The 25,607-nt window shown below is 42.3% G+C and overlaps 1 protein-coding gene across 3 annotated transcripts in view; it reads right to left on the reverse strand.

The window, feature by feature from the left end:
- Positions 1 to 25,607, reverse strand: part of C14H3orf67 (chromosome 14 C3orf67 homolog) — a 243,624-nt gene that overhangs the window by 47,880 nt on the left and 170,137 nt on the right. For 2 of the 3 annotated variants that reach the window (XM_029468705.1, XM_021181991.2), the window contains one exon: positions 4,056 to 4,259. In XM_029468705.1, coding sequence (XP_029324565.1) covers positions 4,056 to 4,259 — 204 coding nt within the window. Of the gene's footprint in view, positions 1 to 4,055; positions 4,260 to 23,025; positions 23,623 to 25,607 lie in introns of those variants that run through there. The other variant, XM_029468706.1, reaches the window with a different exon arrangement.

Below are 25,607 nucleotides of genomic sequence, written 5' to 3' on the forward strand. Positions count from 1 at the left end.
ACCCTCCCATAAGGGCAGATGCTGGACGAAGCCTCACTAAATCTCCTTTCCACACAATTTCTCAGCAAGCCTTGCTCAGAGGGAGAGCGTCTCTGGGCACATACTGAATGTTTATTATCAATATTTAACATAAAGTATTGCATGTGCCACTCAAGATTTACTTAAGCAAAACAAAGCTGATGTTTACTTTGGAGCTGATGAAAACCATTTACTTTAGTGTAAAAAGGGATTATTTAGTGTGCTTGTTACTGATTGTTTCATTTAATCCGTAACTGACAAACAGCTGTGCTACCTCATGTTGGGTTGTCTTTATGGGTCCTATATCCAGGGCTGGGACCACAGGTAACAATGGATATTTAATGTTGCTAAGTACTAGAGTTGAGCCTATTGACAAGGCAGAAGACCGAATGTAGGCGAGGACAGGGACTTTATCTGATATTTCCGTAACTTACAGTCCTGTAATGAGTGTGAGACAATTTAAAAATACATTATTTAGGGGATAGCTCAGCAGGTAATGGTGTTTTCCACAGAGCCTGACAACTGGGTTCAATCAATCCCTGTGACTGCCATGGTGGAAGAGAACTAACTCTGCCAGGTTGTTCCCCAACCTCTACGCCAGTGCCATGGTGTGCACCTCCCACAGACAAACGAATGTAAGAGGATTCTTTAATAAAAAGTTAGCCACCGTGTAAGCAGAGCAGGCAGGGGAAACAACTAAACCCAAACAAAATCCAAACAAACAAGTGGGTGTGTCCCAAAGGGAGAAGTGGGATGGAAGCGCCTGCAGGCTGGCCGATAACAGGGACAGGGGACACAGTGTGGCTGGAGCAGAGTGTCATTCGCCTGTGCTGGGATGGAGCTAGGCAGCAATGGTGAGTTTCAAGTTTTGTGTGAGCTGAGGGAGAGGCAGGGGCCTGGAGAGAAGGCTCTCTGGCATAAGGAGAGATGCTGCCCTCACCTCCACAGACAGAAGTCTGCCCCTGTCTGCAATCTGAAGTTGCTTCCTCCCTTTTGTCTGCATGTACATGCATGGTTTGCACCATTCACAACTCCAGTTCCAGTAGAGCTGACACCCTCCTCTGACCTCCGAGGGTGCCAGGAATGCACATGGTGCGCATCCATATATGTAGGCCAGACACTCAGACACACAGAATAAAATAAATAAATAAATAAATAAATAAATAAATAAAATCTTAATAAAAAAGAAACAGATAGAAGAGCCTTAGAATCTGAAGACCAATGTGGATATGGGGGAAGGAAAACGTGGCAACAGGGGAGATGTCTTCCAGTATTCTGGCTTGAGGGCCACTGAGAGCAACACCATTCACTGAGACAAAAGAAGGCAGGGCATCAATGCCAGGACGCGTGTCACTTGGCTCTTCACCATCTCCACACCTTTTCTCAGGAGAAAGGAAAGGCACAAGCTCTCGGAGCAGCGGAAACAATGCTTGTAAATTGCTCTATTTAAACTCTAGGTGAGCAGCAGGATGCAGAGTTCATTAGGAATGCAATTTCCCATTTGTTGATAGTTCCAATAGTGGAGCAAACTGAACTTGATGAAATAATAAACATATTCTATGAATACTAAAGGTAGGATTTTTCAAATTTTTTCCTGTCTAAAAAATAGACTTTCCAATTTCTCATTTGGTTGAATAGAGGGGTTATTAAGTTCATTACTAATGATGTTATTTTTGGCCGTACACTTTGAGAGCAGGGAACTTGTTATGCAGGAGACTTCTGGGTTGGGTTTTTTTTTTTTTTTTTTTTTTTTTTCTTTTGCCAGAACAGGACAGTGATGAAAACCCGGTATCCAGGGCAACCAAGAGTTCAGACTTCTCAGCCCATAAATAACCATTCCTCAGCTTGTCCTCTGTACTCCTGGTCTCTGAGCCACTTTCTGACAAAATGGACTCCATCCGGAGGCTGCCATTCTGTCTCTAACAGGGGCTTAAATGACTTCTGGGGAATATGCTATAAGAAAGGCACCGTTCACTTCTGTCGGCAAGTGACCCTTGTAATTTTTACTCCAGTAAGAGCATGGTCTGTGGCCAAAGTCATGGGGACATGGATAGTGTCCAGCACCAAGGCTGCCTGGAAAGTTATGTGTATCCATGGCCGTGTCTAATGAAAATGCAAATTAAGCAAGAGGAAGCTGGGGCCAGGGGAGATGGAGACAAAGGGTCCTAAGTGAGCATTGGTGGTGATCGTCTGCCTTTGAATCTCCTTGCAGACTTTATGGATTCATTGTCCATGATGACTTCCATGTTCTCTCAAGAGCATAGGAACCTCATCTTCCACTGGATGTCAGTAACACCTATTTGACAAGTGACTCACATACCAAGAGTCAGGAAGCCAGCCAGGCCATTTCTCAAGAGCCCCGGTGTTCTCACGGGAACTGGAAACGCTAACGGCTGGAAGGCCTCAGGTAACTAACACTTGTGACTACGGCTAAGAGGCTCTGGAGAGGCACAATGTCTACAAAATTGTTGGGGTCCTGGAACAACTGCATCTAACATAGAAACAGATTGCAAAACAAACCTTAAATATATGAAACTTATCTCCTGTCTACTACATTTGAATTTAATGTTTATATAGGTTTAAAACATAATTTAAAAATGTTAAGGATTTATTAACTTTTATTTATGTGTTTAAGTGTTTTGTCTGCATGCTGGTAAGTGTGCTGCATGTGTGTCTGGTTCTGTGGAGGTCAGAAGAGGGCACAGGATACCTTGGAATTGGAGTTACCATATGGGCGCTGGAAACCAAACCTAGATTCTCTACAAGAGCAGGGAGAACTTTTAAATGATGAACTGTCTCCCCAGGTCCTAATTTCTGTTTCTATTATGGGAACTTTTATTATTTCCATTTGGCACCTACATAAATAGGCAAGGGATGGTCAGGAGCCTATGTTGGCACTGTGGAAGTCAGAGATGCTCTCTTGCTATTGTCCATGACTACTTGCAGGTTCTCTCAAGAGCATAGGAACCTCATCTTCCTGTGCTCTTTAGCTGTGACTGCAGACAGAATATCTGAGAATAGGCAGCTTCTGTTTACTAAAGCATTTCTTCTTTGCTGGGGTGGAGGCCAGGATGTCATACATGCTAGGCAAGGACCTGAGTACTGTGCTATATTCACAGCTATACAAGCCTGAGTCAGTTACTTTATATGTCCTTCTCTGCTAGGTCACAGCTATACTCATGTGTTTTGACATGTGAACACGTGGCAGTGTCAGCCCTTAAAATGATCATCTATAGCTCCTAACATAAGCCCTCAAACACAGGGAGAGTCAGTGAACATCAGTGACGTGTACACAGGTTCCATTCTGTCCTCACTGGTGAGCGGTATTTACTGCGTCTGGGGCTTTTCCCCTCTGCTCTTTCATTTAGTAAGTATTTTATTGAAAATTATTATGTCTCTTTTATGCGGCAAGGGGCTTGTGCTGGAAGCAGGAATTGCCAGAGCCGATTTCAGTGCATGATTTTATACACTGCTGTGATTTGTGTGTGTTCTCCCAATGTCTGTATATCAGAAACATCATCACCTACATGAAGCAGAGAGAGGTGGGATCCTTAAGAGGTAGTTAGGGGGCAAGGACTCTGAGGTCATGAATGAATTAATCCCATTATTGTGGGAGCCAGTTCTTGACAACAAGACTCATCGAGCCCCTTTCCACTAGCATGTTTCTGCTCCACGTGCCTGCTCCATTTTTCCTGCCTTCATGGGACAATGCATAAAGACCCTAGACTTTTCAGCCTTCAGAACTGAACAAAGTAGATCTCTGTATTCATCAATGACCTGGTTCTCATCTATTGTGCAAAACAAAAGAGAACTAAGACAATCAAACATCATACACACATTTCCAAGGGGGCATAAGGGAGTCTAAGATGTGACAATGCCATCTTTCCCTATCTGCCTCTTCCCTAAAAGCCTGTTTCGAATGAGCTCTGCATGCATCTCGTGGTCTGTGGAGGCTCAGTTTTGCTCTATTTTCCCCAGACAGGTCTGGGCTTGCTCGTTTTGAAGGCAAGGGAACAGATGCAAAGTGCAGGACTCACGGGTGGGAGACAAGAGTTCCACGTGGTTGTGTCATCACTGCTGGTACTGATGCTGACATTACAGTTGTCTACCTGAGACGCGCTCAGGCCATGAGGAGCCCCAGTGTCCTCCAGGTCTTCATTGTGCTGCCGCCGGAGGCTCGCCAGCATCTGCAGCTCAGATTCGCTCATCTGGCTGGGCTGATACTTTCTCCAGTTGTATTCCTGACCCAGAAAGACAGAGAGATAACAGAGTATTGCAGTTTCAATGTCATGAGCTATCAATAAGTGTGGCTACTGTCCTACCTTCAGCAGAGGCTCAAATGCTCTTTACGCCTTCAAGAGAGGCTACTCTATCTCCCCACCTCATCTTTGCTCCCAGTACACAGGCACATTGCCTTCAGGAGGGACCTCAAAAGCATCAAACCAGCATCTGCCTTCGTTTGCCTGTGAATGCTGGTCCCCCCTCCCCTGGCTGCCTGGCTGGCTAACTCTTCCTGACTCTTCCTGGGGGAGGCCTTTTCTGACAATAACAAATGAGGCCAGCTCCCCTATTATGAGTTCTCATAGAATGTAAAAGTTTTGACTTTTAGCATTTGTCTCAATTGTAGCTGTCTAACTGATGGTCCTGTGACTGACTAGTCAGCCATGAGCTCTGCACAGATTGCTGCCATGTCTGCATGACTCCAGCTGGATCCCTAAACCCAAAGCAGTGTTTAATTACATGAGTCTATCTGTTTACTACTGATGCATTTTGGTGAAAGGGTTTCCTCATAGCCCAGGATGGCCTTGAAGTCACAGAAATCCTCCTACTTGAGCCTCTTGAGTGCTAAGATTGCAGGTGCAAGTCACCACAGCCAACTTAAAAGGAACTCTGTAAAGAGAAACTCTCTTTCTGGACAACAGCCCAACTTAGAAGGTGTGATGGTTTGTATATGCTCAGTCCAGGGAGTGGCACTATTAGAAGGTGTGGCTCTGTTTGAGTAGGTGTGGCCTTTGTGGTGTAGACATGGCAGTGTGGGTGTGGGTTTTAAGATGCTCTTCATAGCTGCTTGGAAGGAGTATTCTGCTAGAAGCCTGCAGATGAAGATGTAGAACTCTCAGCTCCTCCTGAACCATGCCTGTCTGGATGCTGCCATGTTCATGCCTTGATGATAATGGACTGAACCTCTGAACTTGTAAGCCAGCCCCAATTAAATGTTGTTCTTATAAGAGTTGGCTTCGTCAAGGTGTCTGTTCGCAGCAGTAAAACCCTAAGACATAAGGTACTGGTTGAATTTTACCACTGTAAGTCCCCAGTTGCTAATACAAATAAACATTATTTCTTCTTTTAATTATTAAAAAATTATGTTTCTTAGTGTGTGCATGTGCGTGTGTGTAGGCGTGTGTGTGTGTGTGTGTGTAGCCATGAGTGACACGTGGAAGTCAGAGGATAACTAGCCAGAGTCAGTTCTCTCCTACCATATGGGTCAGAGAGATGGGACTCAGGTTGTCAGGCTTGCAGCAAGCACCTTTCCCTGCTGGGCCATGTTGATAGCACATAAAACTGACTTCAGTGTACAGGACAGGAATTAGGATATGAAAACCTGGACACATTTTGTTTCCTTTCCTGTTGCTTAAACCATGGCTAAAAACTTGGCCTTCCATATGAGCAATGTGCTTTATACTCAAGTCTAATACATAACTTAAAAGTAATTTTAAAATTTCCTGGCATACCTGGAAATATTGGTTATAGTCACCAGGAGTTCCTATGACACATAGAATGTTCAGATCTTCCCATGGAGAACTTTACTTATTTTCTTGGAGGAGACTTTGAGTTAGCTACTGCATTTTTAAAAAATATTTTATGAAAAAATGTAATCTTGAAAACAATTCTTGGAGTTCCCAAGACACCAAATGATTTCTAATAAAATTCTAAGAAATTGCCATATCCATAACTTGAATTTTTAAAATATTGCTGCTTGATTAATATGATGAGCAGACTTTTTGGAGTGCTGTTGGGGAACCTCAAATAAATCCTTACCCATGGCTTCAGAAGACCACTCTCCCCACATATGCCATGACTTCTTCAGGTGTGCCATGTCTATACTTGGTCATATTAAGAACTCATATTACAGTTTTCTTATTGATTTATAAAACATCTTTACATACTGAGGACAGTATCCCTTGCCATCGCTATCACAGCCATTTCCTCACTCATCATGTTGCTTTTCATTTTGTTCAGATACAGAACCCTCTCCTGTTAAGACTGCCTGTAACTTCTTGTCATGCCACAAGTACTACATTACTTTCTCTCGTTTTCTCCCTCACTCAAGTTTCTCTTCCTCTCTCTCTCATGGCTCCCTTTTATCTTCCTACCCCAGACCCTATAGTCCGCATATAAGAGTAAACATATAGTATTTGTCTTTCTATCTGATTTATTTTGCTTAACATAATGCTTTTCAGTTCTACAAATTTCCCTGCAAATGTCACTATTTTCTTAAGGTCGGATAAAATTTTATTGTGTCTCAGTGCCATCTTCTCTTTACCCATTCATTTTTGCTGGACTCCCAGGCTTACAAGCATCTCTGTAAGCTGACTACGAATCTTTGGGATTGTCCTTAGGATTACACCCAGGACATAGGGTAGATTTTAGTTTTTGGAGGAACTTTTACACTGAAACCAGCGGCTGTTCTGGTTCACATTCCTGCCAGCAGTGTGTAAGGGTGACTACTTATTTTGGTGATGATAGCCATTCTGATAAAGTAAAATGCACTCTCAACGAAGCTTTACTTTGCATTCTCCCCATAGCTAAAGATTTAAACATCCTTTCAAGTATTTATTGGTTATTTGTGCTTCTTCTTCTTCTGAGAGCCATCTGTTTAGTTCCTCAGCTCATTTACTGAATGGATGGTTTGTTTCTTCTTCTGATGTGTATGTTTTGTAATCTTTATATATTCTCGATGTTAATCTCCTGCCTGATGTATGATTGGCAGGAACATTCCTTCCACTCTTTCTCAGAGGCTGTTTCTTCATGCCGCTGAGGTTTCCTTGCTCTTCCTCACTTCTATGCCCCGAGGTGCATCTTTAGAGTATCTGAGATTGCTCAGATGGCTCAATGCAAACACTCACAGTTATAAACTTTCCTCTTAGAACTGGCCTTGTTACATTGCAAGGGCTGGTGGTTGTACTTTAATTTTCATTTGATTTTAAAAATTTAAAAACTTCCACTGATTTCTTCAATGGATCATTCAAGAGTGGTGCACACACCAATGCATCTTTAAGTCTTTGTGAGGTTTCTCTCGTTATTAAGTTTTAGTTTTGTTCTATTATGACCTGATAGTGTATAAGGAACCATTTTAATCCTTCTGAATTTGTTTGGGTTTGCTTAGTGACCTGTAATATGTTTTATTTTAGAGAACATTCATGGCCTTCTGAGAAAAGTGTATAATCTTCGTATATGTTAGGTCCATTTTATCTATGGTATAGCTTACTTGACGTTTCTTTGTTGAAATTTAGTTCTCGCTGCCTATCTAAAGATGAGCGAGGGATTTCAGAGTCTTCACTATTACTGGATATTGACCTCGCTCACCTTTTTTGCTCATTAGAATTTGTTTTACGAAGTTAAGAAAAAAGCTCCAAATTTGTCTTCCACATATTTACAGTTATTATGTCTTCTTGATGGATTATTTCTGTTGTTAGAATGTAGGACATTAATGAGTATCTAAGAAGCTTTGGGAAAAAAATCACAAGAAGAACAACATTCATATTCCAATGGAAAACCACTAAAAAAGCAAATATTTCAAAGTCATAAAAAGTCGTCATGGTAACAGTAAGCACATGGCAATGTGATCAGCATCACTGTCAGCAGGTGTATGCACTTCAGTTACAGTGGTTACACAAAGTGGTTACAACTGTGAGAAAGGGAGACCCTGAACACACTGCTGGGAGGGAGGGAGACCCTGAACACACTGCTGGGAGGGAGGGAGACCCTGTAGACACTGCTGGGAGGGAACATAAATGGAGTAGCTAATCTGGAAAAACAAATTTATAGTTTCTTAAATGTTAAGCATAGAGTACTCAGGAGACCCAAAAATCCATGCCTGAACATACACAATGGGAAGCAAAAATTCATACTTTCACACACACACACACACACACACACACACACACACGACATACACAACACACAGAAAAACAAACCAACCCAAAATAGTGTTCACACATGTCACAGCAGCATTGTTCCAAAAGCCAAAAGGTGAAAATAGCCAAATGCCCATCAACTAAGCTATTGAAGTTTATTTATCCATTTTATATAATGTAACTAAGCCATAAAAGCTAATAAACGTTTATTATATTCTACTCTACGGGACCTTGAAAGCATTCTGTTACATGAAAGCAGCCACATGTAGAGGCCACATATCATGCTATTCCATTATCTGACAAGTCCAGAGTAGGCAAATACATAGCCATGAAAAATAGATTAAGACGTCAGAAGCTGGGAAAAGCAACGGGAGCACCTGCCAATGGTTAACTCCCTCGCAGCTGCTGAAGATGCTCTGGAATTAGGTTACTATGAAGGTTGCAGAATATGTTAAAATTCCTGCAACTTTTGAGAGGTGAGCTACTGAATGGTCTCAGGTCATCCAGGTCATGCTGTTCAAGGGGACTGTGGGGTACCCCCTGTATCTTCCTTCTCTTTCCCAACATGGCCATGAAGTTTTAACATATGCTGCTGTTGCATGTGTTGTTCACAGGCCCAACCAATCATGGACTGAAACCTTCAAACTGTGAGCCAAATTAAATCCCCTTTTCTTTAAAAACTGATTATCTTGTCTGTATTTTATTGTCATCGTTAATACACATACCTTCATGAATAACTATATTAAAATTACACGTGACATAAAACAAAAGATAGAAAATAATGTGGTTGAGATTTTAAAATTGAGGACAGTTTAAACCTTGGGTTTAAATGGATTTGATCCAATGGATTGTGTTGGGAATACATAGCTTGGTGGGAAAACTTGCTCTTTGACTGTCTCTTTAAGATTTCAGTGTGGAATAGAGTAATTGATTAAATATCTGCTTGTAAATTTTGGAGCTTCAGTCTCAGTTTCTAGTGTAGAGAGATGTGAGGCACAGCCCCATGTCCAGATCAGACAAAGAATCTCACTCTTTCTTCCCAGATGGGAGGGGAACAGAGCTAGGGCAACTCTGAACTTCTTGCTCTGGAGCTTAGGCATCTCTCCATTGTGATTACATTCTTACTGCACAGCAGAAACACTGCCGTGAAAACTCCAAATATGAGGTGAGTCAAGAGCCGAGGTTTAGTTCTACAGTAGAGCACCTGTCAAGCCCCGAGTTCTATTCTAAGACGGAGTCTACAAAAGCATCCTACCTCTGAACTGTTTCAAACTACACCGAGTGGTTCGTACTTCTCACCCACTCGAAAGGGAGTGGTAGGTGATAGGGCATAACACCCATGGTGACTCAGAGCTTGTGAGTCCAGGGAAGCTTCTTGGGGGAAGATAGTGTCTAATCTGGGCCTCTACAATGGGTGACACTGTAGTATATTCTAATCCTCAGGCCAAAAATGCAAGTCAAGCCAGAAGCATGCAGATCATGTTCATAGGAAACCTTTAAACAGATTAGAAAGTAACATTTCCACATTGCAGTTTTAGAAATGCAATAATACTGACCCAAGGTAACAGGGATGAGGATAGCTATAAATAACCAAAATCCTATGGTAAGAAACGGCTTCCTCTGTTCCAAACAAGTTTCAGTAAAAGTCTAAAATTTCATCAAACGGTATATTAATAGTTCCCAACTGAATACTACCCCTTTGCCTAGTAAAACTGATAATAAATGATGTTTCATACACATAGGAAAACTATGCAACCATGAACGTGCTATTGACTCTGACCAATAAAATGCTATGAGAGAGAGGATTAGAGAGATACAGAGGTGAAACTTATTCTGGAGACAGCAGTTACATACAGCATTGTGACAAGAATGGTCAGTAATAGAACACAGTAGGACCTTTGAGGTGTTACTGTTTTTCTTTCTTAAGTAGGACGATGGTTATATGAGTTTGTTCAGACTGTGACAATGATATATGCTTCTGGGTACCACAATGATGAAGTCTAAGGCCTCCATTGCTGGTGGGATTGCAAACTGGTACAACCACTTTGGAAATCAATCTGGAGGTTCCTTAGAAAATTTGAAATAGATCTACCTGAAGACCCAGCAATATCACTCTTGGGAATATACTCAAAAGATGTCCCACTATGCCACAGGGGCACATGATCATAGTGGCCTTGTTTCTGATAACCAAAAGGTAGAAACAACCTAGATGTCCCATGACAGAAGAATGGATACTGAAAATGCGGTTCACTTACACAGTGCTATTAAGAATGAGGACATTCTGAGTTTTGCAGGCAAATGAATGGAACTAGAAAATATCATCCTGAGTGAGGATGATACTCAGACCCAAAAGGACATGCCTGGTATGTACTCACTAATAAGTGGATATTAGCCAAAAAAGGGGTACAGAATACCCAAGATACAGCCCACAGAACTCAAAAAGGTCAACAAGCTGAAGGGCCCAAGTGAGGATGCTTCAGTCCCACTTGGGAGGGAAAAGAAAGCAATCACACAAGATGGAGGGGAGGGACCTGGGAGGGAAAGTAGATGGGGAGGGGAAGTGGGAAACATGATCTGGTACTGGGTGGGGGAAAAGGACTGAAGCCCTGAGGACCAGCAGCAAGAATGGAAACAGGTATCCTCAGGAGGTAGGAGGTTGGGGGAACCTTTCAGAATGTCCCAGAGACATGGGAGGTGAGACTCTCAGGACTCAGAATGAGGGACCTTAGATGAAATGCCCTACAGTAGGGAGAGGAAACTTATAGAGCCCACCTCCAGCAGAAAGACAGGGGATCAAGTGAGGGATGGGGTTGCCATCCCACAGTCAAAACTCTGACCCATAATTGTTCCTGTCTGAAAGAACTGCAGGGATGGAAATGGAGAGGAACAGTGACAGGAAGGTCCAGTGACAGGCCCAAAGTGGGATCCAATTCAAGGGAAAGCCCCAAGGCCTGACACTATTACTGAGGCTATGGAGTGAGTACTCAGAAAAAGGGACCTATTATAACTGCTCTCCAAAAGACCCAACAAGCAGCTGAAAGAGTCATATGCAGATATTTGCATCCAACCAATGGACAGAAGTTGCTGATCCCTGTAGTTGTATTAGGGAAAAGTTGGAAGAAGCTGAGAAGGAGGGTGACCCTGTAGGAGGACCAGCAGTCTCAACCTGGATCCCCGAGATCTCCCAAACACGGGACCACCAACCAGGCAGCATACACCAGCTGATGTGAGCCCCGCCCCCCACATATACAGCAGAGGACTGCCAGGTCTGTGATGATGCACTTAACCCTCAAGAGATTGGAGGCCCCAGGGAGTTTAGAGGTCTGGTGGGGTTGGGAGTGGGTGGTGGGGAGGAGGTATGGGATGTGAAACAGTTGGAGGGTGGACAGGGTGGGGGTGGGGTAAAATCTGGAGTGTAAATAAATAAATAAATAAATAAAAGATTAAATTAATAAAAAGTTAATGTCTGGTGACTCACTCCAGCAGTTCTGTGTCAGCCTAACGGGAGAACGAGTGGCATTCTCACATTTATTTTTGCTCTTGCGTTTTGTGGATATAAGTAGTTTTGGAAGTTGTTTGGAGTCCTATATGACAGCAAGAACAGTATGAGAGGCCATTCTTCTGAGCTAACTTTAACTGGCATTTTAATGTGAGGATTCACTTCCTTTCTATTGTGCTTGCAACAGTGTTAAGTTACTGGAACTGCCAGCTAAAACAGTAACTGATGGCATGCTAGCATCCTGGGGCATCTCCAGCGGTGTGCTATGCATCCTTGGGAGAACTTGCTCTGATTCACTGGGGACACAGGGCTAATGATACAAATGAGGAATAAGCAGGAAGCTCAAATGGGAGGGTGAAGCAGTACACACTCAGCCACCCTGCTCATTCCCAATTTATAGTATTTGATAGCATATGTCCACTACACAAGGGGAAAATCAAAACATAAAGACCGAGCCATGGGAAGACCTGGAACACTTGGCTAAGTGTAGAGGATGTGGTATCAGCTCACACAACATAAACTACAATACAGTAATTCAAAAGGACCAACTTCTCAGAGTCTAGATTGTATTTTATGTCAATGGTAGTCACAGATCCATGTATAACAAGAGCCAGTGCCACTAAATATCCACCACAGGTCAACACCTTTCAGCACCCAACACTGATGAAAACCCTGCATGCCATATACACCCAGCCTCTAAAAGGACTCAGAAGATTCTGGGGTAATTAAACTCAAATTTATTTCTTTGGGAGGAGATAGGTAATATTTAGTATAACCCATGTGCCTGTACTTTTTGGAAGAGGGCCACAAAGCAAGCTTTTAAAGATTGTTTTTTATATTGATGTGCTGTGTTTGTAGAGTATAGCGTAACCCACGATCTACACAGAAACACTTTCATACATTTTCCTTGTTCATCAACTTGCTAATTTGCAGAAAGTATTCTGACAATTATAGCTAGATTCTTTTTATTAACCTTTCAGTGAGTTGAAAACTGATTTCTAATTTTCCAGCAGCTATCTTTTGAGTTCAAGGTACCTCTAGAGCTTAATAATTAAATATACATTAGGAGGAGTGTGGCAGAGTCAAGCTGAAGAGGTCCCATATTCAAGGATATAACATCTTCAAGGTAACAGTAGCCTTGGACAGGAAACAAGCAGAGCAGCCTTCAGTAAATGATATTAAACTTTTCTTTAGGGAACTGAGGTACTTAAGTACGTAAGGTTACTGAGTATTCTAGAAATGGAAAGAGCAGAGTAAGCAATGTGAAATTTGGGGTGTGAAGATGGAGCATCTTAGTGGGATTAAGAAGAGCGGTGACTAACCTGTGCACACTTACTGCCACACCGGTTGCCACCTGAACTGTTATGGAACTAGTTATTTAGGGCTCTAAGGACTTTCTCTCTCCTTCCTTCCTTCCTTCCTTCCTTCCTTCCTTCCTTCCTTCCTTCCTTCCTTCCTTCCTTCCTTCCTCCCTCCCTCCCTCCCTCCCTCCCNCCTCCCTCCCTCCCTCCCTCCCTCCCTCCCTCCCTTCCTTCCTTTATTTCTTTCTTCCTTTCTTATGTGTGTGTACATGCTTGCATGAGTGTTGGTGCTTAGATTAAAAAAAATCTTTTAAAGTTTTCTTTTATGTGGAAATTAGAAACTAATGTCAAATGTCTGTCTCGTTTTGATTGTTCTTTACCTTATATACTGAGGCAGGACCTCTCACTTGGACTCCTGATCCAACTTGTCTAACTAACCAGCTTGCTCTAGAGATCTTTTAATTCCTTATCATGTTGGGATTTCAGATGGGCCCCTACACCCACATGACATTTACACAGGTGTTAGGGATCCACACTCCAGTGCTTATGCTTGCATGGCAAGCTCTTCACTGGATCTGTCTCCTCAGACCCAGTTTCTTCAACTTGAAAATCTGAAATCACATCTCTTCATGACAGTAGCAGACACAGTGTTCTCTACCGAGCTGCCCACTAACAGACATTAGAGTGTCCTCATGACTTCTACTGTTCTACAACAATGCTACCCAAATTATAGACTATCCCTCAGCTTTTCATTATTTCATGTACTTCTGCTCTAGAGAACTGGGCCTCACAACTAAACTAGACACTGGATGTAATAAACCCCAACAATGGAAGGATTTGGGATTAAATATTCACTGCAAAGAGGGGCTAGGATCAGGTTCCTCTGCTAATTCATACATTTACAGACAGCATAAAGGCTACTTAATCCCTGGATTCTGTAGTTTCAGCAATAAACTTAGACAAAACTTAGGTAAAGACCTTGTCTTTTGGGGGATAGGAGAGAGTAGAATTCTGATGAAGCATAAATATCAGACTGCTCCTGAAAGCTATTAACTGGTGGGAATGTTCAATATGATCCAGCACCCTGGACTATGAAATGCTGCCAGTTTTGCCACAATTTAATTCTGCCCATCAATCGTGAACCTACAGTTAGCTTTGGGAACAGAGCAGGCACACAGAAGGTGGGGGAATGAAAAGTATCCCCACTCCTGTTTCCAAATATTTCATATAAGGGACACATGAGTTCACTCTATGTAGAGCTTATTCAACAATGGAATGCAAGGACCATATGCCCATAACAGCAGCCACTTACCAAACAGTCATTGTAATTAATATTTGGAACTTCATTAATTTGCAAAGCTTTCACTTGCCTTAGAATACCAGAAACAGTGCTTTCCATATTACTGAGCAGTCAGTAAATGCACCAATCTTTCTTTTACAATGGCCTATTGCATTATGGGACAGATGTGCTACACACATTATTTTACTTCATAGTCAAAACAATGCTATAAATAAGCATTGTCTTGCCCCCAACCCCTTGTCTTCAAATAAGTTAACTGAGGCTGAAGACATAAATAACAAGTTCAAGGTCTCAAAGGGAAGAATGTCACACAGCCTCTTGCAGGTCTGTCTGACTTGAGTTAGTGCTCCAGGCCACTGTACCCATGGCTCCTTGACTTATTTGCTTAGAAAGAAGGAAATACAGGTAGGCTTGATGGAGGACTCTGTTTGGAGAAGCCTGTTGCCAGTTGGCTCCAGGGCAGCATGAGGCCAGTGGGCACCTGTGATGGAACTGTCACATGTAGGCAAGTCACCTTTAAGTGAACCTGCACAACAGGGCTAGGGCAGTAAACATGCCCAACTGCAGGGAACCTGATCTTGGAGCAGGTGCTTACAGCTGAAGCAAGCAAGGGCTCAGAAAGACATTTCTATATTATTTAAACAATGGGGCATTGCAGGAAAAACAGCTGCAAATGGCATACTACAATGACAAATTCAAAGAGAGACAGATGGCTTCCCTTTGAATAACTTAGAAAATGTGGGACTTTATTTATAAATGGAATAAGGCCTTTGAAACTTAAAAATAATTTAAAAATCCATTTTTTACTAAGCTTGGAGAGCAAAAAATTATATAGACTTCTATTACTTTTTAATAAATATGGTGATATCTATTTCCTGTTCTAATACTGGGCTGAAAGACACTAGGGAGACAGTGAATCTAATCCCTTTACATGCTATGCTAAATAGTGTGGCAATTGACTGAATAATGATATGTCTAAATTAAACAAAGCCTAAAATATAGTTAAAAAGTATTCATCTATAATTGAGTTTTGAGATAAAAATGGAGATCTGAAGATTAAAGTAAAAATTATTAGTTACTGTATGCTTCTTTCCACCAAGGAAAGCACCTGAAGTTGTACTCTGGCCCTTTCGTCTTTCTTATGAAGAGGACCAGTTTTCAGTAAGCCCCGCCTTCTCTTGGCTACTACACACACTCTCAGTTTGATGGCATATGCACTGCAAGTGCAGCTTCCAAGCCCATTAGAGAAGTCTATTCATTTGTTTGTTTAAAGATGCATAGAACGACATTGCAGGCTTAAAATGGCTCATTCATAATGGCTTGAATGCAGTTGTATATACAGAGAAGTTTAATTACCAGCTATCTACGTGGCTGCAATATTACCCAGGGGCTGCACTTCCTTCTTAATTAAAAATATTTGAGCTTCATATTAAAGAACTCTATTAAAATATGAATAAAACATTGCAAAGGAGAAATTTACCAAGCACTCAGCAAATCAATTTCAGAAAACATTCCTATGAGTTGAGGGCTACAGACAGCTTGTTCTTGCTCTCTCTCTCTCTCTCTCTCTCTCTCTGACTTTGTTTCTCTCTGTCTCTGTCTCTCTGTCTCTTTGTGTAAGAGCCTTTACTTTTCTTCTGCCATAAAGTGGCTTCCCACTTGGTAAGAGTGTGGTTTCCAATGGGATGTCTGCCCGTAACTCCAGGTGGTAGGACCTTGAGGCTAAGTTAAAGGGTGAGCTCCATAGCAAACCACATAGCTATCTGTCCAGATTCTCAACTTCTTAACCTAAGGCCATCCTTAATTCTGCCTGTTTCCTCTTTCACATAATATGTTAATATTAGTTCTATACCTCAAACACTTGTCTCCTGCTTGCCTTCATCTTGACTCTGAATCAGCAACAAAATACCTTGTTCTGTTCCTGCCCACTATATCAATTTTTGGCAAGCCAGAGGCTTGTCAATGATTATCTTAATGCCTCACTCAAAGCCTTTCAAATATACATTACTGTCCTTGGGATTGAGGCTACCCTCCTTTAAAAACATGAGCTTTCTCACCTCATCTTCTAACTTACCTTTTGATCACACTGCCCAGCTTCATTCTCCAAACCTTGTGTCCAGTGTTTCTGATACCTACACCACCATTCCCGGGTGACTTGCACATCTGGTATCTCCTAAGTTTTTGATCATAGCTCAAATATGACCACCCAGATCATCACTGAAGTACCAGGCATGCTGTCCAGTTTTATTACATGTTTTTTCCTATAAAAGTTGCATAGATGTTTGTTATTTTCAACAGCTATAAACCACCACGAAGAGAAGCCTCATCTGTCTTTGTCAGTGTTTAACCTCTAGCACTGAGGAGAGTTCCTGACCTTAGGCATGTAGCAGATGTTCTCATCCAGGTGAACCACATAGCAGTACCCTATCACCTGGAGGTATCTATTTTTAGATGTTCAGCATAGGTGGTAGTGATGTCTGACATGCCAGCAATCCAAATGTATGTCTCAGAGTGCTAGCCCAGCAGTGGTAACTGCACAGTGATACCAGGATAATTATCAAGATTGATGTCTGGCATCAAGTACATAGCCTAGCTGGTGTTATTTCTCTGTATTAGACTTCAATAATAAGACCACACTAAGCAAAGTACAAAATCAACAAAATTAAGGAAAAATCCATCGATGACAATTTAATGAAGGTTATAAAGCAAGAAAAAGAAATAAAGGCACAAAGAGGGAGTAAAACTATGTTTTCACAGTGATGTAATCCTATGTATTGAAATCTACAAACAAGCAGACAAGCTTACCAAGGTAGTAAGATATAAACCAGCTGTACTTCTATATATTAGCAATGGACACATAAAAATAAAAGAGAAATCAACTCCATAAAAAGAAAAAGTATTTATGAGTAAATTAACAAAAGAAGTTAAAATTTGCCTATGAAAATAATGAAGCACCACCGAATGCCAAATGTGAAAGACTGAAAACAGAAAGATGCATTATGAGTGTGAAGGCTTAATAGGAATGAAACAGTAATATTCACAAATGATCTGGAGCACGGATGTCAGCCCTGTTAGCCAGCTGTCCCTCATGCACTGCTGTGCTGGAGATCATGAACGCAGCAAGAAAGGTGTATGTGGATGGCGATTCTGGAAGTTCTAGCTTAAGACGGGGCAGATTCAATGCTCTAGGCCTCGGGTGGGTGCCAGAGATGCATGGCAGGAGTCATGTGGTACAGAAGGTTCCCTTACATCGTAAGGCAAGAGAAGCAAGATACGGGAAGAAGAAAAATAGGAGACTTGCTTCTTACAATACCATTCAAAGTCTGGTGCCTATGACAGAGGACTTCCAATAGCAGTCCACCCTCCAAAGGTCCAGAGCATAGCCCATTAGCCCTGTCCTGGGCAGCAAGCCTGTAACAGAGGGAGGGCTTGTTTTGGCAAACCCCTACCAAGATCTCAACTGCCTTTTATGCCAAAACTGACATTCTCAAACTCATACACAACTTAACATAGGCCACAAAAATAATTCAAGAGTCAGAACTATAAAAGTGACAGAAAAAAACATTCAGTGTAAATACTTGTAGCCTTAGGTCAGGCATTGGCTTTTTAGATATACTACCAAATGCACAGCACCAGAGGAAAATAGCAGGTTCATCAAAATTTAAAATGTCCATGCTTTAAAAGGCGCCATAAGGAAACAAAAAGGCAGCCCAGAGTGGGAGTAAATATTTTAAACCATATATTTGGTAAGCAGGTTTCACTCAAATTCTATTAAGAATTCTTACAAATGAATAATGATAAGATAATCTAATTAAAAGCAGGCAAAGGGCTTGAATAAACACATGTCCCAAAGAGACATAGAAACAGATCATAAGCACTGCAAGCTGTTCAACATCAGGTGTCATTACAAAACTTTAAACCAAAAGCTGTGAGCTCCAACCTCCAGCGGCTAGGAAGGCTTAACTGTAAGACAGACCGCAAGAAATGCTGACTAGAACACGCAGAGATTAGAACCTCCAGACACTGCTTACGGGAACGGAAAACAGAGCATATACTTTGGGACAGTTTGGCAGTTCTTCCAAAGTTATGAGTAGAGTTTCCTATGATTTTGAGATCCTACTCTTAGATATGTATTCAAGAATACTGAAAACACATGCCCACAGGAAGACCTGGCCATGGAAGTTTATAGTGCCCTCATTTGTAACAGCCAAAAAAAGAAGCAGTCCAAACTCTAGCTGATAAATGAATAAGGAAATACGATATAGTCATATAAAGGATTCAGGTATAGTGTGATGGTTATTCTTGGTTGTCAACTTGACTATATCTGGAACGAACTAAAACCCAGGCAGCTGGATATATCTGGGAGGAATTTTCCTTAAGTAAATCATTAAAGTGGGAAGACCCACCTTCAGTTCCAATCTTTTGAAGTGGGAAGAGCCACTTTTAATCAGGGCCACTCTGGGTAGCAGCCTAAACAACCCACAGGGAGAGAGAAGCTCTTCTCTTCTTGCTTGCCTTCACTCTTGTGGCAAGGCCATTCCTTCACTGGCATTAGACCCTGCTCCTTTGGGATTTCAGCATATACTGATGACATCCAGTATATTCACCAGCCTGGTGAACTAAATAGAACTAGATTCTTGGGTTTTCCATTGCTAGACAGCCATAATGTGTGTGTGTGTGTGTGTGTGTGTGTGTGTGTTTTGTCAGTTCTGTTCCACTAGAGAATCCTTATAGAGAATGCACCAAGTGCTATGATGCATATATTCAACAGAAGAAATCAGATACAGGTCACATATGATGGTTCCATCTGTATGAAATGTCCAGAACAGGAAGAGAGAAGACACCGAGACCAGCATCTGTCTAGAACATGCTGAGGGTGATGGAAATGGCTGCTGGTTGGGACTGTCATCTTTTGGGATGACAGTGGTGATGACTACACCTTGATAATACACTAAAAAATTGCTGAATCAAACATTTTAAAGAAAGACTTCTGTTGAGTGAAAACATTCTTAATAAAGTAGTTAAATTGGGAGGAGAAGCCATTTCTCTGGGTCTCTTGGTGAGGGGGGATCCTTTGTGGAGAAGGCACAGCGTCTGAGGAACCTTTCATAGGTTCTTAGTTGCAAACATCTCGAAACCCACTGAAAAGCAATGAATGTGACCTTGTGCTTCCAGTGTAACCTTGGAAGGATGCTCTGCTCCGGCTGCAATTTTACTCCTCAGTGATGCAAGGCTACCTTTGGCCTCCAATAATGGTCTGCCTTATTAATGAAAGATGGTCCGTCACATAAATGGGAACCTTGGATTTCAGTGATTATATGCGTTATCACAGATAAAACTGGATTAGTGTGAGTTTTCAAACCACTTATTTACTTTATTATGTGTCAGTAGGTATGTGCACGAGTGCAGACACTGAGGGAGGCTTGAGGAACCCTGCGCCTGGAGTTCAACTCAACACTGGTCTTCTGCAATAGCCTGAGCTCCCTGTGCCAGAGTCACTTCTCCAGCCCATCCTCTGAATTCTGACACAGGCCACACTTCTTCGCACGAGTGGAAAGCAACACCTTGGTGACCTTATTGCTCCCCGTGCCATGGCTTTGGAGCCTTTGCTATGTCTGGGTCCTCAGCTGGAAAGTGGAATTGTGACTTAGAAGCTTGCTTTAGGGCAGAAAAGACAGATGAAACTTGGGCTTTGAACTTGGAAAAGTAAAAAAGAAAAAAAAATCTCCTGAAATAATCCAAAGGGCTTCTGGGAACTGTTCTGCCTCAGGTGCCTCTGAGTGAGGAGACTGTATTGAGCGAACATGCCACTAGCTTTCTCTCCATACTTTGGTTCCTTTACTCTTCCTGACACTCCCTGGTACAATGACCCTGCTGAGAGGTGGTGAACTTTTAAGTCTATTTGTGCTTTTACAAGCTTACATTTGGGTTCTGATTTTATTTCTGTGGAAAAAAAAAAGTACCACTTATGAAGTAAGCTACTTTTTGGCTACATAGACTGAGACTGTATTTAACTGTGATAGTGAAGAAGTCAGGGAAAACTAACACAGGGATGTTTAGACCATAAAGACTTGCTGAGGTCTGCTTCTGCTGTGGTCAAGGGAAGCAGCATTGTAGGATAACCTACAAGGCCATTCTATTCATTTCAATTCGTTAGTAGAACCAAATAAAGTACAACAAAGTTAGACAATTAATGTCTTTTGGACTGTCTTAACAATATTTTATAAATTAAAAACATGAAGAGCACTACAGACAACTTTCACCCTAACTTGTCATAAAACAAGTGGTTTGCTCTTTCTGTATGAACACAGATTTCAGTGTTCTGTTTGAGAATGGCTTGAAGAGAGATCCAACGTTAGAAAGAAGTGGCACAGTTATTCTCATGGCATGTTGCACATGGACTGTGATTCTGGAGTTACCAAGAAAATACCTGCTCAAGTTGTACCTCTAGCAGCTGTTGCCCCTGGACAGTGTAACCTTTTACATGTGAGTGCCAGCCTCTGGGCAGTGGGCACTATGAGAATTTTGACTCTTGGAGCCTTTGTGAAAATCAATTGAATGCTCAGTACAGTGGGATGTGGCACATACAGAAATGCTCAGATATACCAGCCACTTCTACTTTACTGATGACAAAGAGGTGGCTGTCCATGTTTTATGCTAGGTAGCTCCATATTTCAAAATACTCAGAGCACAAATGAGCCAAAGCTTTGTACTGTAACAAATATAGAACTTTTTTTTTTGGACATGATACATAAACATTTTCATGTTTGGAAAAAGTGGAGTGTGTGGCTTGTTCTGCAGATCTTGTTTATTTTCTGGCTTCTGAGTGTCGTTTATGAGAAAGAGGAGAAAGAAATGTACTAATGCAGAAAGGGAAAAGTCAGCCTGACGGCCATGCATGCAGCCAGCCACATGGAGGGCGGTGCATGCAGCCACACGGCCAGTTCTGAGACTTAGCAGAGGACAAGGCTCTACTCTTAACCGTCACTTATATCATTTATTATTTGTGAAACTGCTGCAGAGACCAGAAGATAAAGAGAGTAATGATGCCTGTATGGTTCCTAATGTAGATTATTATTGAAAATCTGTCAATTTAACTGGCAAGCTTTTGGCTCAAAAAATAAGGTCCTCATTTATAATTTGCAGACAATGATCACTCAAATTATAGGAAGTAACTGGGAAATAAAAATAACTATTATGATGAAAACCACATAATTATCTTTCTCATTAAAAGCATGAGGCATTCTATTATTCCTGGGATGTGCAGCATCCTCTTTAACAGCTGTTGTAAATGAACTAAAACATCTGAATGGGAAAGAAAATACATTACTGATCACTCAAACGATGAAAAATAAGTACCGTTGTAATGGCCCGAGTGCTCCAAAGCACAGCATAGCAGGAAGTCCCTCCCACACAGAAACTACGACCAAGCCACATGCAGACCCTTCTAGAATCCACTTCAGCTTTTCTCCCTCACTTATCTTAGCAGAGTTCTGCTTGCTGACGCTAGCACGTGATAGGATGGTACATTCCTCTGCTTTGGTTAGGGGATTTGGGGTTTTCTAAGAACACCTTCTTTTCTTTAGGGCTAGAAAAATATGAGACATGACAATCCATTTGTGAAGTTAATCTTGGCTATCAACTCAACTAGACTGAGAGATGCCTAGAAAATTGTGAAAGCACACTTTCTAGGTGTGTCTATAAAGGTGTTTCCAGAAAAGCTTTACATTTGGGTCAGGGACTGAAGGGAAACACCACGCCAAATGTGAGTCACGTTATCCAACCAGATGTGGTCCTACAGGGCAGCAGTGGTTGTAGGCCTCCAGCCCTGGGCTGGGTTGTGTCACTGGTTCCTCCTGGGCTGGGATGTGTCACTGGTCCCTCCTGGGCTGGGATGTGTCACTGGTCCCTCCTGGGCTGGGATGTGTCACTGGTNCCTCCTGGGCTGGGATGTGTCACTGGTCCCTCCTGGGCTGGGATGTGTCACTGGTCCCTCCTGGGCTGGGATGTGTCACTGGTTCCTCCTGGGCTGGGATGTGTCACTGGTTCCTCCTGGGCTGGGATGTGCCACTGGTCCCTCCTGGGCTGGGATGTGGCACTGGTTCCTCCTGGGCTGGGATGTGGCACTGGTCCCTCCTGGGCTGGCATGTGTCACTGGTCCCTCCTGGGCTGGGATGTGTCACTGGTCCCTCCTGGGCTGGGATGTGTCACTGGTTCCTCCTGGGCTGGGATGTGGCACTGGTCCCTCCTGGGCTGGCATGTGTCACTGGTCCCTCCTGGTCTGGAATGTGTCACTGGTCCCTCCTGGTCTGGGATGTGTCACTGGTCCCTCTTGCTCTGAGGCTTCCAGCTGCCTGGTGGGAGCAGCTACTGATTCCTTAACCTACCCAAGCACAGATGGCCACCGTGGGCTTTGAAGCCTCTGATTCTGTAAGCTATCTAATAAATTGACTTCATATATACATTAGATGGGTTATTTTCCTCTCCAGAGCCTTGAGCAGCATGTTATTTTTAAAGTTATTTCTATCTGTTTGCCTCACTGAAGGATTCTTGCTTTCTGGAGCTCCTTCTTCCAGGGAGGCCCTTTCTAGACCCCCTGTCCCCATCTGCTTGTCCTGCTCTGTAGTGGGCTAGTGCAAATGTACTGGTACTTGAGACTGGAGAACCCTGGACACTGTGGTCATCCCATGTTAAGGAATACACTGGAAATCACTTTGGATAGAAACTTGTGAATAAGATATCAAGTACAAGTTTTTAACAAGTTAATATGCTCTATGAATAAGACACTTTTATTTTAATATAAAGAGAAAAGCTTGAGCAGCTAAAATAGCTATACAAATTATAAATAGGGGCTAATCATTTGCTGAAATGCCTTTCCAATCTCTACCAAGATTGGATCAGGCACACTTTTCTACCCCCAAGTAAGTAATCAGGGAACATTTAAAAAAATACCCACATAGTTGCTTTAAAGACTATCTAAAACAAGATCCACAAATTACCGACAGCATCTAAGAATGGTGTGCTTTTTCTACATGCAAAGCCAAGTGTAGGAGGAGGGAAAGTAAAGCTTAAGGCATTTAGCTGATTTAAATGAAGAAATGGTATTCTAAGAAAATGTGGGCTTAGGGGGCGTTTTTGACTGCTGCCAGGCAGTTTTCTTGTTTAGGAGCAGTAGATAATAAAGTGTGTTTTATATCGTGTTTTTCTTACATGAATATTTCAATGGAAAGTTTATTGTTTCCAGAGTAGATCAACATCCTCTTCAATATGATTGCTTGGAAAGCTGGAAGTGAATGCTAGGAGAGTTCACATATATAGTTCTGTGATTTATCCATAGGAAAGAGCTGAGAGAAGATAATTCTATACCTAAAATCAATGCCCATGGAAAGAATAAGTATTAGAAAGGAGCAATATGGTGCTATTTCCATGCTATACAATATTATATATTACATCATAAAAATTTCCTGCTATATTGTAATATCTAAAGAAAGAACTATATCATTGTATGTACTTTATGGTTGATTTTTCTAGTTTGACTCACTAATGTTCATGTACAGTAAGGAAACAAGTGTTAAATAAGCTTGTATCAGGGGACAGATAAAATCATAGCATATTTAAAAGGCATTAGGTAGTGTCTGAAGACCCATGTCCTGACACCAAATATACATAGCCTCAGCAAACCATGCCTCGACCATCCATACAGTCACACAGAACCAAATTTACAGTTATTACCCAAATTTGGTATCTTAAAACAAAATGTTTTATGTTAATGCTGGATTAAAGGCTGGGATTAAAGGCGTGCGCCACCACTGCCAGGCAGCAGAGCTTTTCATTAGGAGTCTGTTATTGCTTTCCTCACTTCCTTTCTTTGTGATCATGTGTAGAGTCTTATGCTAGGCAATGTGGTTGGCAGGAACATAATGGTAGACTAAGGCTCTGCCACCTGGAGATTTTATTTAGAAGGCAACAAAGAACTATGTGATGTGAAATGGACTATCACAATGACACAGAATGGCAGGTGTGGCTCAGTTTGTGGAGTGCTGAGACAGTGTAACTGTCCTGCAGGAGAGAGCATATCCTAAGCAGGGACATTTCTGCTCTCCTTTCAGACCTTAGACTATGGAAACAATGGTCCCCAGGGACCTCATGGTGGGAGGAAAAAAACTAGGTGCTTGTCCCCCAGAAGGAGATGACAGACAATTCTGACACCTTGTCAGGCTACCTTTAGAGACTGGCTCTGAGACTGAAGTCGGGCACGTCATGCTTCCACCAGGACTATGTAGCTATGCGTACCTTTCTCCCTCTATTTAAATCTAAACATCGTGTTAGGGCCCTGAAGATGGGCTTGGGGAAACCACTGGGTCTTTGTATTTGTGCCTTTTCCCAGTGTGGTCACACAGACTGCATCTCCTTTCTCTGCTTCTCACCATGACTTATCTGGGTTTTTCTAGACAGGTGTGTAAGCCTGGCTTGTTGAGGTCCCCAGAGCCCAGGCTGTAATCCTAACATGTTCAGTACAGAGGAAAGGGGGCCAATTAGCAGACTCTTGTATTTTGTAGTACATGCAAAGGTGCCAATTTCAAGGAGTTGATGATGGAGAAGCAAGGCTGATTTCAGTGTTGGAATGAGAATGCTAAGAGCAGAGCCTGCCATACTCAACCACTCTGCAAAGCTCTAGCAGAGGCTCCCTGGGCTGCCTTACGGCCATTTCTTTCTGTGGGAAGAAGGCATGTGGGAAGTAGGTTGGGATTAGCAGACAGCAGTGCTATCAAGCTTGGTCTTAAAGCCTCTGCCAAGAACAGCTTGCTGATCTGCATGACAACGGCACAGGGTCTATTTCTTAGGGACATTTCTTACTGGTACATATCAGGCCTAATTTTACAAATAATTAGAAACTTTGATTAGAGTCCCACAGATGGTAAAGAAAGGTGGGTGATACTGTGGCTATTTTTGTACCTGCCACAGTCCCCGGAGGCACTACTGTCCTATGCAAGCCACTCACTGTGTGCTTGTCTTTCCTAACACTGGATGCTGTGAGGATGCTCACATTGCTGAAGAACCTGTCTTAGGACAGAGAACTCGAATGTGTGCCAGCGACACCAGTGCAATGGCTGTCTCCTTAGTTACCAGAGAATGAGCAGTGCTAACACTTCATTTCATAAAGACAGAAAAGGGATCTGCTTAGGCTTGTCCAGAAGGGAAGGGAGATAGGAAAGTGAGCAAGCACCTTCTGGGTTAGTTCTAAGGCAGCTCTGGTGGATTCAGCATAGCCATCCTACCTCCCCTCCCTTCCCCTTCCTTCCCCTTCCCCTTCCCCTTCCTTCCCCTTCCCCTTTCCCCTCCCTCTTCCC

This window comes from Mus caroli, chromosome 14 (assembly GCF_900094665.2).
Source record: "Mus caroli chromosome 14, CAROLI_EIJ_v1.1, whole genome shotgun sequence".
NCBI classification, from domain to species: Eukaryota; Metazoa; Chordata; class Mammalia; order Rodentia; family Muridae; genus Mus; species Mus caroli.